At 39.3% G+C, this 18508-nt stretch overlaps 1 protein-coding gene and 1 pseudogene across 3 annotated transcripts in view; one reads left to right on the top strand and one right to left on the bottom strand.

The window, feature by feature from the left end:
• Nucleotides 1–2759: 2759 nt before the first annotated feature.
• LOC109703387 (selenoprotein K-like) lies at nt 2760–3031 on the bottom strand (annotated as a pseudogene).
• Nucleotides 3032–14539: 11508 nt separating this feature from the next.
• Nucleotides 14540–18508, top strand: part of Pola1 (DNA polymerase alpha 1, catalytic subunit) — a 283414-nt gene continuing 279445 nt past the window's right edge. For all 3 annotated transcript variants that reach the window (XM_020188477.2, XM_020188474.2, XM_074063671.1), the window contains exon 1: nt 14540–14683. In XM_020188477.2, coding sequence (XP_020044066.1) covers nt 14641–14683 — 43 coding nt within the window. In that variant the 5' untranslated portion in view covers nt 14540–14640. The remainder of the gene's footprint in view (nt 14684–18508) is intronic.

Raw genomic sequence — 18508 nt, 5'->3', positions numbered from 1 at the left:
CTATACCTTAAAGACCCAAAAAACTCTACTGAAAAGCTCCTAGACACCATCAATAGTTATAGCAAAGTAGCAGGATATAAAATCAACATAGAAAAAACATTAGCAATTCTATACACTAATAATGAACAAAATGAGAAAGAATATATGAAAACAATTCCATTTACAATAGCCTCAAAAAAATCAAATAACTAGGTGTAAACTTAACAAAGGAGGTGAATGACCTCTACAAGGAAAACTATAAATCTCTGAAGAAAGAGATTGAGGAAGACTATAGAAAGTGGAGAGATCTCCCATGCTCGTGGATTGGTAGAATCAACATAGTAAAAATGTCAATACTCCCAAAAGTAATCTACATGTTTAATGCAATTCCCATCAAAATCCCAATGACAGTCATCAAAGAGATTGAAAAATCTACCGTTAAATTTATATGGAAACACAAGAGGCCATGAATAGCCAAGGCAATACTCAGTCAAAAGAACAACGCTGGAGGTATCACAATACCCAACTTCAAACTATATTACAAAGCAATAGCAATAAAAACAGTGTGTGACACAGGTGACTCTAGAGGCACCTGCACACCCATGTTTATTGCAGCACTATGCACAATAACCAAGTTATGGAAACAGCCAAGATGCCCCACTACTGACGAATGGATTAAGAAAATGTGGTATTTATACACAATGGAATTTTATGCAGCCATGAAGAAGAACGAAATGTTATCATTCGCAGGTAAATGGATGGAATTGGAGAACATCATTCTGAGTGAGGTTAGCCTGGCCCAAAAGACCTAAAATCATATGTTCTCCCTCATACATGGACATTAGATCAAGGGCAAACACAACAAGGGGATTGGACTTTGAGCACATGATAAAGCGAGAACACACAAGGAAAGTATGAGGATAGGTAAAACACCCAAAAAACTAGATAGCATTTGTTGCCCTCAGTGCAAAGAAACTAAAGCAGATACTTTATTTATTTTTTTTATTCATATGTGCATACAAGGCTTGGGTCATTTCTCCCCCCTGCCCCCACCCCCTCCCTTACCACCCACTCCGCCCCCTTCCTCTCCCCCCTACCCCCTCAATACCCAGCAGAAATTATTTTGCCCTTATTTCTAATTTTGTAAAGCAGATACTTTAAAGCAACTGAGGCCAATAGGAGAAGGAGACCAGGAACTAGAGAAAAGGTTAGTTTGAGGAGAATTAACTTAGAAGGTAACACACCTTCTAATGCAGCAATGCGAGTCAACTCCCTGTATAGCTGTCCTTCTCTCAACTAGCAAAAACCCTTGGTCCTCCTATTATTGTTTATACTCTCTCTTCAACAAAACTAGAGATAAGGGCAAAATAGTTTCTGCCTGGTAGGGAGGGGTTGGGGGGGTAAGGAAGGGAGTGGGGGGGTAAGAGAGGGAGTGGGGGGAAGGGGGGAGAAATGACCCAAACATTGTTTGCACATATGAATATAATAAAAAAAGAAAAAAATGCTCCTTTGAAATAACTTCTCATTGTATGCTTGGTCTTAAAAAATAAAGCTGCTCTCTATTCACAATAGCCAAGCTTTGGAATCAGCCTACATGCCCTTCTACTGATGAGTGGATAAAGAAAATATACAATGGGGTATCATTCAGCTATAAAGAGGAATGAAATTATGGCATTTGCAGAAAAATGGATGGAACTGGAGATCATCATGTTATGTGAAGTGAGCTAGGTTCAGAAGGAAAAAGGTCACATGTTCTCTATCATATGCAGAATCTAGACCTAAAATATATATAGATATATACATACTTATATATACATATATATGCGAAAACATGACTATAAGCAAAGGACTGTCTGGGGGATGAGGGGGAGGGGAGAGGGAGAGGGGAAGAGAATGATGGGGAGAAGGACAATGCCAAAATACATTGTGTATAAAGGTAGCACAAGGCAACTCACTGAAGGCTGTTGAAAAATAGTGGGGGATGGGGATAGGGGAAAGAGAGCAATAGAGGGAGTTAATCTGATCAGTATACAATACATGAATGTGTGAAACACCATGGTGAAACCCCTTTGCACAATCAATACACATTAATACAAAAGTTTAACAATATAGCAATGAAGCACCAAAATAAATTGGAGCAAAAAAGACTTTCTCAGACAAACAAAAACAGAGAGTCCATCACTAGCAGACTTCTCTTGCAAGAAATGTTAACCAAAGTTCTTTGGACAGAAGGAAAATTAGGTCAGGATTTGGGATCCACTCAAAGAAAGTGTGTCAGAGGAGGAATAAAGAAAGGGAAAATAAAATTTTCTTTTTTTCATACTACTGAAATAAATACAGTGTGGTTTATTTATAAATGAGAACAAATTAACAACAAACAGTATTTCAGAAGTTTAAAAAAGGTGACACTAACAGCACTTTAGTACAGTATGGCTTTTATTTTCTTCAGCTCTAGAGGTTTTTTTGAGATTTATTAGATAAAGATGAGGAGTCAAGTTTTGCAACCTAAAAATATTTACTTATTAAAACTATATTAATACTATCATAAACTATACAAAATAGATGAGAGGAACATTTGCATTTATAGAACTACATGTCAGTCAGTTCAGATCCCCATGGGGGATTTCCCAGCATGACCTCATTCATGTGTGAGGACACAGAGCAATTCCTGTTTAGACATACACATTCATCTTCTTGTTCAACATGGTCAGCCTTTCATTTCTTGATGGTTTCCCTCTATGAATATGCATGTCTAGTTGTCTGCTTCTTAGAGCAGACATTTATCTTCCTCATCCACCAGCCATTGGAGGAGGACTGGGGCCACGAAGCTGATTGCTTCGACCCATTCTTCAGGGAGGGTTTTCTGGTGGCCTTCATCCATCATCATAATCTGGAATTAGATGAGTTTTTGTAGCCTCTTCCTTTTTTCACATCTTGCTGTAGCAGTTTTGAAAAACAAAACCACAAACTTGGCTATTCCCCAGAAGAAATCTGTTATCAAAGATAATCTCCATGGGGACTGACTCCGGTTGTCCAACACTTGTCTGTTCATCTTTGCCTCCGTTTCCCTGCTTCCGAGCCACAGAGAAGCCCAGCCCCTCGTCTGAATCTGTATCTCCTGTCTAAAATTTTCTCTTCTTATTCTTAGTTGATCTAAAAGGTAACTGCTTAAAGCAAAAATACTGACAATGTATTGGTTAATTATAGCATAATGGACAAGTGAAATGAAAGGCAGCAATGTAACCAGGAAAGCAGGGTGGAGTGGGGAATACTCAGTTCAAAGGTACTCAGTACCTTTGAATGTATATTGTATAATACCTTAAATGTATATTGTAACCTTTTAGTGCAAGCACTAAAAGGTTAAAAAATATGATTTTCCAAGAGAGGAGATAAAATGGAGCCACACGAACTGTTCCATTAAAGCAGAAAAGCTGGAAAAATAGAAAAAAGAAATACAATGAATGCAGTGAAGAGAAAACAGTTATGAACGACCAAAAAAGCACATGAAAAGCTCCTCAGCATCACTAGTTAACAGGGAAGTGCCATGAGATTAATATGTACCACTGAGATGGGAATTAAATAAAAATTGACACTACTGCTGAGGATGTGGAACAATGACACTACTGCTGAGGATGTAGAGAGATGTAGATCTCTCTACATTGTTGGAGGGACATAAAGTGACTCGGCCACCTTGAAAGAGTTTGGCAATGGCAGTTTATTTTAAATTTAAATATGTGCTTCCCAGATGACTTAGCAATTCCACTCTTAAGGATTCATTCAAGAGAAATGAAATATGTCCACATGAAGGCCTGTATACACAATTAAGAAATGGAGAACTAATTAGTAGTTGTCAGTGGCTAAGGGCAGAATTGGGAATAAGAAGGATGCTCTCATGGCTACATAAAGGCTACATGAAAAATCCTTAGTGATAGAAATGTCCTGTATCTTGACCATATCAGTGCCAGTATTCTCGTGGGGTTACAGCACTATAGTTCTGCAAGATTACCACTGGGAGACAATGGGTAAAGTGTCTACACATTTGTGACCACATAATATTGTTTGACCAAATATTTATGTATTGGGCAAAGGATACATGGTATCTTTCTGTATTATTTGAATTAATAATTATCTCAAACTAAAAAGTTTAATTAGAAACATAAGGTGGTATATACAACATGTAAAATATGAGCAAATATTGACAAGAATGTTTAGGACTATGCCCATTGCATTAAAGATGCATAGCTATAACAGTAAATCATTAACTGTAGCTAACTATTGATTGTATATACCAATGGAGGAAATTAGAAGTAAAGATTAATCAAGAAGTAATCTTGGTTGTGGATCTAAGGATAATTTATATATGGCTCTGAAAGGCATCAGATTTATATACACATGTAACTTTTCAGCAGATTTACCTTCCAAAAAAGTTGTGTCACTGACAGAAATTATTCAATAAGTAGTTAAGGATGAAGGAAATAAAATATAAATTGCCTTTACTGTTGAAAGAACAAGGAGGATAATATGATGAAGTAACAAATAATGACTACTTGAACTGAAAATAATTTCCATTTCCTAAACCCAAACCACAGAGACCATGACTTCTATTGGTAACAGATGCTTAACAACGGGGCTGGGCTCTTTTATACTATTTCTAGTAAAGCTAGTAGTGACCTTGCAAAATATCGTAGGTAACCCAGGTATCATTCAATTCACAGGAAGCCACAGTCCTAAATGTTATAGTATACAGGTGTGGGATGAGCCCTCCTTCATCATGGGAAGAGTGTATACAGGCACTTGTGACCACGTATTATTTGACTAGATATGTCTTTGCAGGTTAACTATCCTAATGAGGGTTTAGCAATGCCTGATCTAGACCACTTGTTCTCAACTTTGGCTGCACACTGGAATTCCATCCTTAAAAAGTGTGATTTAATAGATCTGGGGAGCTACCAGGTGGTGGAATTTTGAAGAATTACTCAGATGATTCTAATTTGCAGCCAAGACTGAGAACCACTGCTTTACAACACATTGGCCAGATATAAATGATGAAACTCTCATGCTGCCGTCCTCTGCTGAAATTCACTATTGACCAATTAAGCGATCAACATTCTAACTCATAGTTCTTTTTTTTAACTTCATTCCAATAACTTTAATACTCCCAGATGAGTTTTAGTTTTCCATTCCTAAGTGTTATTTCACATTGCTGGTCTAGAAGGTTTTAAAGCATTAATACAGCTATTTTCTTTGGGGGTCAGTTTTATTCACAATGACATTGCATGATCATGCTGTGAGACAGAGCTCATTTATCCCAAAGGATCTGCCCATTGGCTGGGTTACTTGAAGGCACATTGCTTTCTAGGAGGGCGGGACCAAGGGCATTATGCACTAATGGCTTTGAGAAAATGATGCACTTGAGGATGTTGGGAGAGAAGAAGGAAGACAAGGATGATGAAGAAAAGACATTTCAATATCAAGTAGCTCCCAGAATCACTAGGACACCAGGAGAACAAGGCTGAAGTGGGTGGCCTTGCATTGGCCTGGATGGGTAAAATTACTCCACATAAAAGTGTCATTCAAAGACCGTTAATTTTCACTCTTGACCTCTTGGTTTAATTAGTGCTCCTTAGTTACACTGTATGAGTAGATGCCTCCATTTTTATTGCTTGTTAATTAATTAATTAATTAATTTTCAGGGCCATCCTAAGAAAATAGAATTTTCTGTAAGCCACTAGTGCTGTGGGGGTTATGATTCAAGTCATTCAAGGATATAGCCTCTAGATTCAATATTTTATATTCTAGGTGCCAAGATTAACTCTCACAGGATTTAGTACATGGTAACACATCTACATGGTCAGCTCACATTTGAATTGCTATCACTTTTTCTGGAATCAGATAATAGCTGAATTGTTACTAACTTAGATCAAATGGTTATGAAATAAAATGATTAATGTCTAATTCTGGTATGTTTTGCCCTCCTCTCAACTTAATAAATCTAGAAAATTATACATTACAAAATGGCTATTTTGTCTGAAAGGAGTGAATAAAATGTTGAATTTACTCATTAATGAATGAATATTGTGAGAGACAAACAGAGATATATTTATGAAGGTCCACCCTAATAGGGAGGGTCCCTGGTATGGAAGGGTATGATGTGGGATTGTGGTCTGGGACTGCCAAGTGCAGGCTTTTTTCTTTTTTTTGGTGGTACTGGGGTTTGAACTCAGGGCCTTGTGCTTGCTAGGCAGGCCCTCTATCACTTAACTCACTCTGCCAGCCCTTTATGTGTGTGAGTTGGGTATTTTCGAGATAGGGTCTCACAAACTTTTTTCCTGGGCTGGCCTCAAACCATGATCCTCCTGATCTCTGTCTCCTGAGTAACTAGAATTACAGGCATGAACCACCAGTGCCCGGCTTAGGGAAGGATTCCTGGGGCCATGCTTCTGGATCTTCACACTCCAGGGTCTTGTCCTTACTGTTATGGGTATTGACTGAATTTCCTTAGAACACCCAGAGATGGGCTCTTGGTGACAGCCCTACTTTACTTAAGCTCATAAGACACCTGTTTTAACTAACATAAGTACCTATTAAATAATTATGGAATCATCCCCTTCAAATTGCTGAATGCTTTTATTCTCTGTCTAGTATTCTTCTGTATTATACTTATGTATCTGAAATATTAACCAGGAGATTTCTTGGTGTGTTTGGTGTGAGAATAAAGCAAAGAAGTAGAATGGCACAAGGCTATTAGTTGTAAGCTGTTGGAGACCAAGCATGAACCTTGGACTGGGAAATAATGGAGTTTGCATAGCCTCTCCGTGGTAGGAGATTGCACAGTCTCTCCTACCATATTTTTCCCAGCACCTGGTGTCTTGACCTTTGTTCTCACATCTCCTTGACGAATACAACCTGCTGTGTCCGACCAGCCCCCGGTGCAAAACTAGATAAAGTACCAGAACTGTTAGGAGACTCCCTGATGCCAGATTCATCAATACCTAGATAAGGTGTCCTGCATGCCCTGATGATTCCAGAACTGATGTATTATAATTAAGCTTCTATAGTCTTAAGAAAATTAGCCCACCAAACCTCATTCCTTTTACCTTGTATCAAAGAATCGTTAAAACTTGATTTTTACCCGAGTCTTTTCCTTGTACTGACCTATAAAAATAAACACTCTGGCTCAGGTAGGCACTCACATTCCCCAGCAAGAACGTGCAGCCCTCCCGATCTCAGCCTTCTGTTTTATGTTTCATGTCTGCACGTCTGTGTGTGTTTTATTTCTCATTTCCTGCTGCTCTTAGTCAGGTTCATGCAGCATACCCACACAGGTCGCGGGCAGTAGGCAACAGAAACTGACTTCTGATTGTTATAAGAAGAGAAGGAGCAGAAGGGAGAGGAAAAGGACAAGGAGAAAGAGGAAAAAAGATCTTGAGGGATTATGAGATTATCAACTGGCTCACAGAATCACTAGGAAGACAAGAGAGCCAAGGTGAACTGGGCAGGCACAAAGGGGACTCTGTGATGAAATCACTAATAAAATCATACCTTGGTAAAGGGCATCTTAGCTATTTCTGCCATTGCAGGTGGCCTGGATGCTGGCCTTTGCAGTTGCTCTGAAGACATTATTGCCCGGCAGGAAGTGGGAAACTGCTACTGCTGACACAAAGAAATTTCCCTGCTTTTGTGACACTAGCTCCAAAAATCAAAATCCCTTGTGGAAATGGCCAATGAGACATGTTCATGCTGTAGCTGGCAGTGTTTCTGGGGCAAAAAAATTTCAGCTTGTAAACGGATAGACAGGTTTGCCTCCCCACAAACTCAGAATGTGAGAGATTCCCCCAGACACAGGAAGGGAGCATTGGGTATTGGGCAGCCAAAATAATGATAGATGTTTACTATGAATTAAATAAGGTATTATTTTTTCTTAACACCAGGAAACCTAATATGGGTACGTATATATGGATGGATGGATATGTATTTAGAGACAATATCTAAGTAGTGAGTAGTTTGCTTTTCTCTCCAGTGTCTCTTTCCCTTAAGCAATGTTAGATCCATTTGGCTTTCTCTCTCTCTGATCCCTGATTTTTGGAGTGTCATCCATTCTTGCTTTAGAGATGATGTGGAGTCCCATCATTAAGCCAAAACATCTCTTCCATTGTGTGTTGATTCAGTTAGTCTCAGCCTTAGAGTTATTGCTGTTAAGCAAAGGAGTCAACTAAACACCATGAGCATTACATAGCACTGGAGCCTCATGAGCAGAGGATAGTAAATGCCATCCAGAGAGGTATGCTTTGTCCAGGAGCAGGAGGGGGACCCTGCCCATTGTTGCTTTGCCTTTTTATAGGTAATTAAGGAAAGAGAGGGGTCTTGCAACTTTGGTGGAATAGAAAATTGTTTGAGTATGGCCAGGTGCCCAAGGGAGTTGCATGCCTTTTTCCTAGCACCTTGACTCTTGTGTGACATTGAGAGCACATGCAGCCCCTGTCACTGCTTGCCTCTGTTCAAACAATCCTCTCGCCACAGTTTCATAAACACAACATTACCTAGTTGAGCTTGGAATCTTTGCATGGCCACAAAGCTGATTTTATCAATATATCAAAGAAAACCAGGCAGAGAGACCAGACTCATGCTAACAAACTCACGCAGATATTAAAACCAGAGTAGTGATTTGTTGATATGCAATGAGAAATATGCCTGGCAAGCATGCCAGAATAAATCCGGTTGGCTGGTTCTTTCCTTCTGTGGAAGAAAATCTAGTTCATACTTTGTACAATTCATATACACTAATAAAAAAGAGAGAAAAGGGAAAAAAGAAGAAAAATACAAAAAAGAAAAAAATTTAGTTTATAAGAGAAAGGTTGCTTGAGGAGTAGAAAATAATTGCCAGAAAAGTTGCTTTTGCTCACCATCTTATCCCTCAGGCTTTGAGTAATGCCAGAAAGATAGCAGGCATTCAATAAACATTTGATGAATGAGAGAGTGCTATGAAAGTTATTCATCTGCTCTTAACTGCTACTGTCATTGAAATGAGATAGACATTGCCTAGCAAGCACAAGGCCTTGAGTTCAATCCTTGGTACTGACAAAAGAAAGAAAGAAAGAAAGAAAGAAAGAAAGAAAGAAAGAAAGAAAGAAAGAAAGAAAGAAAGAAAGAAAGAAAGAGACATTCATTAGAGACAGTTGTACAATGGGAAAAGAAAGTATCAGCTTTGGAATTAGACAAATAAGAGGCTGGATCTTCCATCTGCTACTTACTTTACTGAGTTTCAATTATTAAGGTAAGTAAAGTGAAAGTAAAATAGCTATAATTTATAGAAATAGGCATAAATATAACAGGAAACTAAAAATGGTATCTTTAATTACATTTGCTATTTACTTCTCTTTTACGTAGAAGTTTGGTGTTAGGCAGCACAGGGATGGTATGGTGGCTTTATGGACAGTAGGGAACCACGTTCCTATCATTCTGTTCCACTATCTCAGTGTATGACTTTCATTTTCACAGTTATCTCATGACCCAAGATGGCTGCTGGAGTTTTAGTCATCACATCTGTGTTGTAGAAAGAAAGACAGAGAAAGGCAGAAAGGCAAAAGAAAAAAATAGTCTCCATTCAGATGGATCAGATTTTTTTAAGGTAGCCTTTTTCCAAGTCCTCTACAACACTGCCACATATGTCTTATGAGCCAGAAATTTGTCATATAGTTACACCTTGTTGCAAAGAAGGCTGGGAATACAGCCTTTTCCTCCTTCTGCCAATGTGCCCCCTGAAAATTCACATTCCATTACTAAGAGTGGGGGAAATGGATAAGTAATTTGCAATTTTTTGACATACCTATTCCACATGGTTGTTAGGAGAACTGGTAAAGCACCAATGCTCCAAAAAATTGATCCTAACCAAATGGATTAACTGACAGAAGTTTCTGCCAGTTGATACACTTGATTCCATTAAAGCTTGACTGTCATATCCCTTTGTTTACATTGATACTAACACCTTTATGATATAGCTAAAAACAGAATAAGAATAATAGCTATTCATTGAATCCCTTTTAGGTGGTGGCATTTTGTTTCTTTTTGTGGTACTGCGGTTTGAACAAGGGCTTTGCACTTACTAGGCAAGTACTCTACCACTTGAGCCACACCAGCAGCCCAGGTAGGTGTGAATTACACTTCACAATAGCTAAGGTAAATACAAACATTTTGTAAAAGAACAAACTGAGGTATCCATAATCAGTTCAAGGTCATGTCTGACTCTACCTGATGCTTTAATCTTCCCAATATAATATAAAAGAGAATAAATTATAAAAAGAATCTATAATTCTATCATCCTAGCAAAAGATACATTTTGCATATGGCATTCATGTAAATAACTTTTTAATATATTGTTGTCATTAAGTGTGTATACATGATCTTCTGTTTTCACTTTATGAAATATAAACCCTTTCCATATTTTGTAGTTTCCCAATTATTTATCTTTTGATGTCACGTCATTGAACCTTTGCTTTGTTTTTTGGGGGTGGTGGTGCAGGGACAGGGTTTCACTATGTAGTCCAGGGTGGTCTTGAGCTTGCTACATAGCCCGGTGGAATTCAAACTTGTAATCTTTCTGCCTCAGCGGGAAGCAGATTATGGGTGTCTGACACCATTCCCAGCTAAAGCTTTGCTGTGATGTGGACATTCAGGTCCCATATTTTTACTAATGGAAAATGGCAGTAATTAACATCTTTGCATTTCTTTTTATCTCTATTATTTCTGATTAAACTTTTACCTGTAGAAATAATGGCTTGAAAGATACAAGTGTGTTTATGGTAGTTGTCATATATTACAATATTATTTTCCAGCAGATTGTACCAATTTACACTGTTACCTGCAAGAAAGGAGTTAACACTGCAAGCTTACCAGCAATGGATAATGTTCATATAGAGAGATCTAGATATGGTTTAAAAAAGTAGTTAATAGTGGAGAATGGCATCTCAGGTTAGTCCCAGTTTGTTTTTCTTTGTTTACAGTAATGATAAGTCTGGGCTGGAGACATGGTTCAAGCAGTAGAGTGCCTGCTTCACAAGCACAAAGCCTTGAGTTCAAACCCTAGTATGGCCAAAAAAAAATCAATTATAGTAATGATAAGTTAAAAATACCTTTGATTTAAAAACAAGTACAAAACTGGTTCTGGACAGCACAGAACAGATTTAAGAGAAATTGTGATTTTTTTTGCATGGTTTGGTAAGTGGTATATTTACAGTGAAGCTGATGAAATCAGATCCTCTTATTTGCATGTAGGCCACTTCCTAGGCTCTGGGAGATGGGAGATGCCCTAGCAATGGTCTTGCTTTTGTAAAAAATTTGCAAAAGACAGACATTTTAGCTGCAATCAGTTATTAATTTGGTCTTTTTTTCTGGTGCTGGTGATCAAACTCAGCATCTTGCATATGCTAGGCAAGGGCTGTACAACTGAGCTACAGTCCCAGCCCTTTGCAACCAGTTATTACTATTTTATGTTTGGTGGTTCACTGGTAAACTGTCTCCAAAAAATGCTCAGATGTGTATCGTTTCCCAACTTCCATGGTGTAAATATTCTCACTTTGGTTGATTTCAAGTTGGTATCAGTTCAGCAAGAAGATTACAAAGCTCCTGAATATTTAACACTCAGCTCCAACTGTACTTTTTATACAAGTCTTTTCCTGCCTGGTGGTGATGGAGTGGGCACAGACCTTTTGGGAGTGTACTATGCAGAAGTTGAATTGATACTGCATTAGTTTAGGCATAATGTCATCAATTCTGTAGGTTGAAAGTACTTTCATATATATGTAAGTTATTGACAGACCCCCTGGTATAGGAATGGCTTCCAGGAATATTCCTATCTCACTGTGGTGACTTACCTGGAGTTGTAAGCTGAATGTGCATAACCAGAAGTCATATGGTATGAGAGTCCCCCAAAGGACATGGACAGTTGTCTTGGTTTGTTCATGCTTCTATAACAAAATACCATAAATTGAGTGGTTTATAAACAGCAGGAATGTATTTTTCACAGTTCTGGAGCAGGTGCCACTAGATTCAGTGTCTGGTGAGGGCCTGCTTTCTGATTCATAGAGGGCACCTTTTTTTCTGTGGAAACAAGTTTAATATTTAAAAAGTTCTATGACAAAAGCAACATTTCCTTTAAAAACAGATTTCACTTAAAGTGAAATATTTGATAAGCTTTGACATTTATATGATAAAACTATCATCACAATCAAGATGAATGTATTCTCCCCTCCAAATTTCCTTATGCTCCTTTTCAATCCATCCTTTCCTCTTTCACCTCTATTACTCATTCCCAGATAGCCACTGAAGTGCTTCCTGTTACTATAGACTTGTTTTCATTTTCCAAAATTGTGCATAAATGAAGTCATACAGTGTATACTCTTTTTCTTGGGGAGGGGTCTGGCCTTTCTCACTCAGCCTCATTTGTGATTCATCCAGGTTGTTGCATAGATCAATAGTTCATCTCTTTATTGTTGAGTAGTATTCTATAGTATGGATACACCATAATTTGTGTAAGCATTCATCTGTTGGTTGACATTCGAGTTCCCAGATCAGGAGCTATCACAAATAAAGCTGCTATGACCATTCAAAAAAGTGGACTTCTTGTAGAAAGCACTAATGCAAAATTTACTTAAGCATGCAATAAAGCAAGAGATATTATTCTGTGAAATGCACTGTTATTGACCCACTCACTATACATCTGGCAATGTGAGTCTCCACTTGAGATGTGAGTAATGTTACTGAACAAGCAAAGCAATGGATAGAAACTTCTAAGAGTCACCCTGCTTTGCTTGCCCATTGAGGGTCTGCACTATCCCCTGAACAGGACCATGTCTGATCACTGTGAAAGAACTCCTTACCTGAATCCTTTTCTCAACTTCTGTATCGTAGAAATAGGTTTTCCTAACTCAGTAAGTTGTCTCTTACACTAAATAAAACAGGCTAGCATCATAAAGCAGTTGCTCAGAGGGCACCTTGTGGTGTCTTCACATGACAGAAGGGACAAGGCAGCTCTTTGGGGTCTATTTTATGAGGACTCCCCCTGCTCACCTTCCAAAGGCCTGGCCTCCTAATATCATCATATTGGTAGTTAGGTTTCAACATATGAATTTCGGAAGGACTCAAATTTTAAGACGATCGGGATAGTAAAAGAGAAACAAGATTTGAAATGCTTAGAGTTACAAGCTGGCATATAGAAAATGATCATACGTGAAATTGTTGAAGGAAGAATTTGGCTATTATTGATGCCTAGCCAAAATGGTTCTCTCCTGTTAAGAATAAACTTGATAATAAAACTATAAAAGTTCTAACAAATTTTAAAAGGTAAGTGTAGGTATAAATCTGTACTAGTAGTTTTTTATTAGCATATATTAATTGTATAAAGTATACAATTGCATTAATTGTATAAAAGTTATATAATTCATTGTGATATGTACATATAATGTTCTTTGATCAAATTCATTCCATCACTTTCTTGTTTCCCCTCATTCCCCTTTTTAATTTAGTTTTTAATGTAAAAACAAGCAAGTTTGTTAAAGTGTGAATTACTGTGTATTATGTATCACAACATATGGATCATATCCCAACATGATATTAAATGAGTTATGAAGCTGAAAAACGAATTCCTAAATGATTAGGAATTAAGAAACAAACATTGATCAATCACACTAGAGGACAGATTGAATTATCCTTTTATCATCTTTGGTGAAATTATTACAAAACTGTTGTTTCATGAAGGAATCAACAAGCATGTGAGCAAAAATTTAGGAAAAATATTGCAAATGTGTGGTAGGAATTATTTAACAAAATATGTCTATTTGGAAGAAGATAAAATGAGATGCATACATAGCATGCACTGCACCATGCAGAAGAATCTAATGCCTTTTTATCTTTCATACATTAACATTTTGGAGGAGTCCAGGCAAGATACTTTGTAGGTTGATTTAGGTTAGAAATTTTTTGCAAGCACCACATAGGTAATGTTACTTTTTGAAGTGCATCACATCAGGAGGCATATGAGTTCAGATTGCTGCTTATTGGTGATGCTACTTTGAGACATTTGGTTAAGATGGTTCGTATACTTTTAAGTGGTTATATATATATATATAATATATATATAAAATATAAAATAGTCACGCAGAGTTTGGGTTCACAATCTGAGAGGCAAAGTATTAGGCAAGAGTCAGAGTGTACACCAGGAGGCAGTCGCTTTCCCAGGCTGGAAGTTGGGGAGAGATGGTTCAACCACGCCCACCTTTCTGCACGCCCGCACCTCTTTTCCCGGAAAATTATCTCTCAGAACCTGAGAGCCCCTACTCCCACGCGCCCAAACATTTTTCCAATAGCGTGCGTGCGCCTGCGCAGAGTCTCCAGGAGGCTCCTTTTCAGCGCCCGACCGCTTCCTTCTTCTGCTCTTCTCAGGCCTCGCCTCAGTTCCAGCTTTTCCCTAAAGGGTCATCACAGGGCGCCCAACGCGCGCCCGCGGGAAGGCCGGGGGCGGGGCGCGGCGCGGCGCGGCACGTCAGTAGCCTTCCGGGCGGAAGTCCGCAGCCTCCCTAGCTGCTGATTGGCTTTCGGGCTGGCGCCTATCTCGGCCCCCGCGCCAGTTTCGGGCTGCTTGGCGCGGAATCGGGAGATTTCGGGACTATGGCGCCGGTGCACGGCGAGGACTGCGAGCTGGGGGCGAGTGGTGAGGGACGACTCTACGCCCAGGGAACCGGGTTGGGAGTATGGGGACCGTGGCATGATTGTGGGTAGTGGAGGGTCTCTGCTTTATTTCTTCTGAGGGAGGTGCGCGTCCTGTTCGCCCCATAGGTCTTTTCGGGTGCAGACCTTGATCGTTCTGGGCGGTGACCCGTCGGGCGTTGGACGGGGCTTCTTGGCAGTGTGGTGTGCTTTTTGCAAAGTCGAGCCACCCCCTGCATGGTTTTTTGTTTGGGAGGTTAGCTCCCTTCTGCCGCCGAGAGTTTCCACACACCTTGCCTTTTTGATTTGCTTTGGTGAGTCGCACCCACGTGCTGTACACAACTTTATGGAAAAGCTGGTATCGGTGGGGCACTTTCTTGACCGAAAGTGTTTTACTCCTCCCATCTCAAGTGTCCGCTTGAGAGCTAGGACAGTTCCCCCTTTCTAGAACTCCCAGGAAAAGTGTTACACATGGTAACTAAGCAGGAAAGAAAGCTGTCACCGGATACAAACGCGTTTTCTTTTTAGGCAGTGGGTTTCTTCTTTAATTTTTTTTCAAATTTTTCTTTGGAAAGTTCTTCAAGTGCTGCATATAAATAGTGTTCAAATCGTCATTTTTGGTGAAGTTTCTTTAAAAAAAGCATCAGTTCAGCATTTCGAATGCCCTGTGTATCACTGTTTGTCAATGGTATTCTCATTGCCAAAAATAGAATACAAAAATGCAAATAGCTTTGTCTGATTTCTGATTTTTGAGCAGTGTTCAACTAAAGCGTGACATAACTTCAGTGAACTTCTAACTTAAAATCAGATGCTTCACTTTCTTAGCCCAAGCTCACATATCTCCTGTCACTCAAATATATCACCATTAATGAGAACTTGCTTCCTAATCAGCTTCCTTTGCATTCAACTAGTTGTAAATCACAGATTTCAATTTGTTCTTTAGCCTTTCGTTTTTAAAGACAATTTATTTTGGAGAGTCGACCAGCCTGGATTACAAATGGGATGTAGGATGTGAGCACATGAAGCCTTTGCAGCTCTCTATCAATGATTTGCCACTAAGCCCTTTCTTCACCCTAAAAACTGTACTCCATCCGTGAACATCAAGAAATCACTCTCTGGAGGGTACTGTGCAATCTTGAGACCCCTCTTAAGTCCTGGTGTTGATTAAGTAGTTTCTGAGGATTTGTGATTGGAATTTTTCCTTTAGAGCAGACTGAAAGATTGTTATCTCAAAGACTGCTGCAGGCTAGTGTCTCTTGCCTGTTTTGGGGGAGGATGGAGGTACTCCAGATGGTAATTTTGAACCAAATATTTGAATCTTTCTAACTGGGTTTTTCATGCATATTCTTTTTTTGCTAGTTTATCTACATGACATATTGAAGACATTTTAAAAAAGAAAATCTAGGCTTTTTTAAGTGTTAGGAGGTGGAGCACCTTGATAATAGCAGTGAGAAGTTGAAAGATCTATAACTAGCTGCGATTATGTGCTGAAAGAGATCAGGGGAAGTTTAATGATTAAAAAAAAGTAGGAACAATGGTTCAGTCAGCAAATATTTATTATGTACCTAATAGGCATAGGCATTCAGCTTGCTGTGGTATTCTGATGATGGGTAGACCGGACCTGGCTTCTGTCTTTATGTAGTTGAGATGGTGAACGTTGAGTTACGTGTATGTAGTGCTATATTGAGTCTTCTGGAAGAAACAGCTTTGCTTTACTTTTGTTTTCTGAAGCTGGACCATGGTACAGCTAGGTGTGATGTGTGAGAGGTATATGTATATGCATGTGTTTGACTACTCTGCACGTGTACACAGACACAAACATTAACTGAGTTTCTCCTATATTTCTAAGTACAAAATAAGATAACCATCCTCATTCATTTATTTGCGGTACTAAAGTTTGAACTCAGGGCTTCGTGCTTGCCTGGCTCCACTTGAGCCATGCCTCCGGGCCTTTTTGTTCTGGTTATTTTGGAGACAGGATCGCACTTTTTGTCCAATCCAACCTGAACTGTGATCCTCAATCTGCCTATTTATGCTTCCTGCTGCAGTTGGGATAACAGTCACATGTTACCCATGCCCAGCTTTTCTGTTGAGATGGGGGTCTCACCAACTTTTTTGCCTGGGCAGACCTGTAGCCACTATCCTTCTGACGTCAGCCTCCCATGTAGCTTGGGATGACAGGTGTGCATCACTGCACCCAGCTATTGGTTGAGATGAGGTCTCATGAACTCCCTGCCTGGACTGGTCTCTAACCACAATCCTCCCCAACTCAGCTTCCCAAGTAGCTAGGATTACAGGTATGAGCCACCTGTGCCCAGCTAGCCATCCTCATTTAATCCTTACAGCTTTGTGAAGCAGACGTGGGGATCTTTTCACAGGTGAGGAGGAACTTGAGTCCTTTGTCTTAAGTAACAGGAGCCTACTCTTAACTGATTTAAACAAAAGGAATGTATTAGAATACTTGCTTGCAGAAACCCAGTAGGAGTGGAAGGCTGGTCTGGAGTCTGCCTAGTCAGAAGCAGTGATTCACATTATGACATGAAAAATGGGCCAACATGACCAAGTACTTGATGATATAGCTTGTACCTTGGGACATTGCTGGTACCATTATTCTACATTCTCAGTCCTCCTTCAGTGGTTGCTACTTCTAGCATGTTCTTTATTAATCCCACATCTCTCTTCTTGGAATATTAACCTCCAATTTAGAGTCTGAGCAGGTGTTTTTAATTGGTAGAGCCTATTTTATGTGCCCATGTCATAGCTTCAAGGTTGAATGGAAAAGAATATCTGCCTCCTCGGAGTCTGTAGTGGAATATAGGGCCTGTGAACCCTGGGTGCGGCGGTGCATGCCTGAAATCTCAACACTCAGGAGCCTGAGGCAGGAGAATAGTCAGTTTGAGGCCACCCTGGGCTGTATAGCAGGAGTTTCAAAAACCAAACCAAAACAAGACAGTTGTCCACTGATTAACAGGTTAACTGGTTGTCTCATGTCACTCACGAAATGGCAGAGCTGGCTCTTCTTACTCTCTCAGTTCCCCTGCTCTACACTTTCATGTCAAATTTATCTTTCACCCTGACTTTCTCTCAGTTTCTGAATATACCTTGCATTTTCATCCCTTTGTAATTAGATTCATGCCTATTCCTCTGCTTGTGCCATTTTCTACCCTATTGTCTGGTGTTGAAATTCTACTCCTCAGGTCTGTATTGAAGACTTCCCCTGTGAAACCTCCCCTGATTTCCCAGGCAAAATGAATGGCCCTCTTCTATAAATTTCCTCCTATTGTGTTCTTACCTCCTGTGGGAGCTTCTTTATATTATGCTGGTAGTCTCAGGTCCTTTTGCCTTACTTGACTGTGATCTGCTTGAGGACAGGCAACCCTGTCTCATTTGTCAGTGTAGTAGAACAGTGTTGCCTGTGAAGTAAGTATATTTGAAGACCTGTAGATTTTGCTAGGAGTCAAGGGAGTCATGAAGGGAATACACCCATATGCTGAGGCTCGCTTTTTACTCCTATTGGTCATGTTAAATAATCTCTGGAAACTTTTCCTGTAGGCCTGCTCAAGATTTTTAAATCATTTGAATGACACCCAAGATTTCATGACTGTCATTATTAAATACCTGCATTCCTTAATTTTTACTTAATGCCTTTCTGAAAATGGATTTTCAAGTCAAATGTGAAAGTCAGACAATAGACAGAAATGTTATAGAGGTTCCATTTACAGAAAGTTGGGGGAAAAATGATCTCTAATTACCCTTCACCTTTAAGATACAGTTTTCAACAATTTAGTGTCATTTGGTACATGTTCTTTAGATTGTATATTCTTTTTCA

Source organism: Castor canadensis, chromosome X (genome assembly GCF_047511655.1).
Source record: "Castor canadensis chromosome X, mCasCan1.hap1v2, whole genome shotgun sequence".
Classification (NCBI taxonomy): domain Eukaryota; kingdom Metazoa; phylum Chordata; class Mammalia; order Rodentia; family Castoridae; genus Castor; species Castor canadensis.
This window is presented reverse-complemented; position numbering and strand designations above follow the sequence as displayed.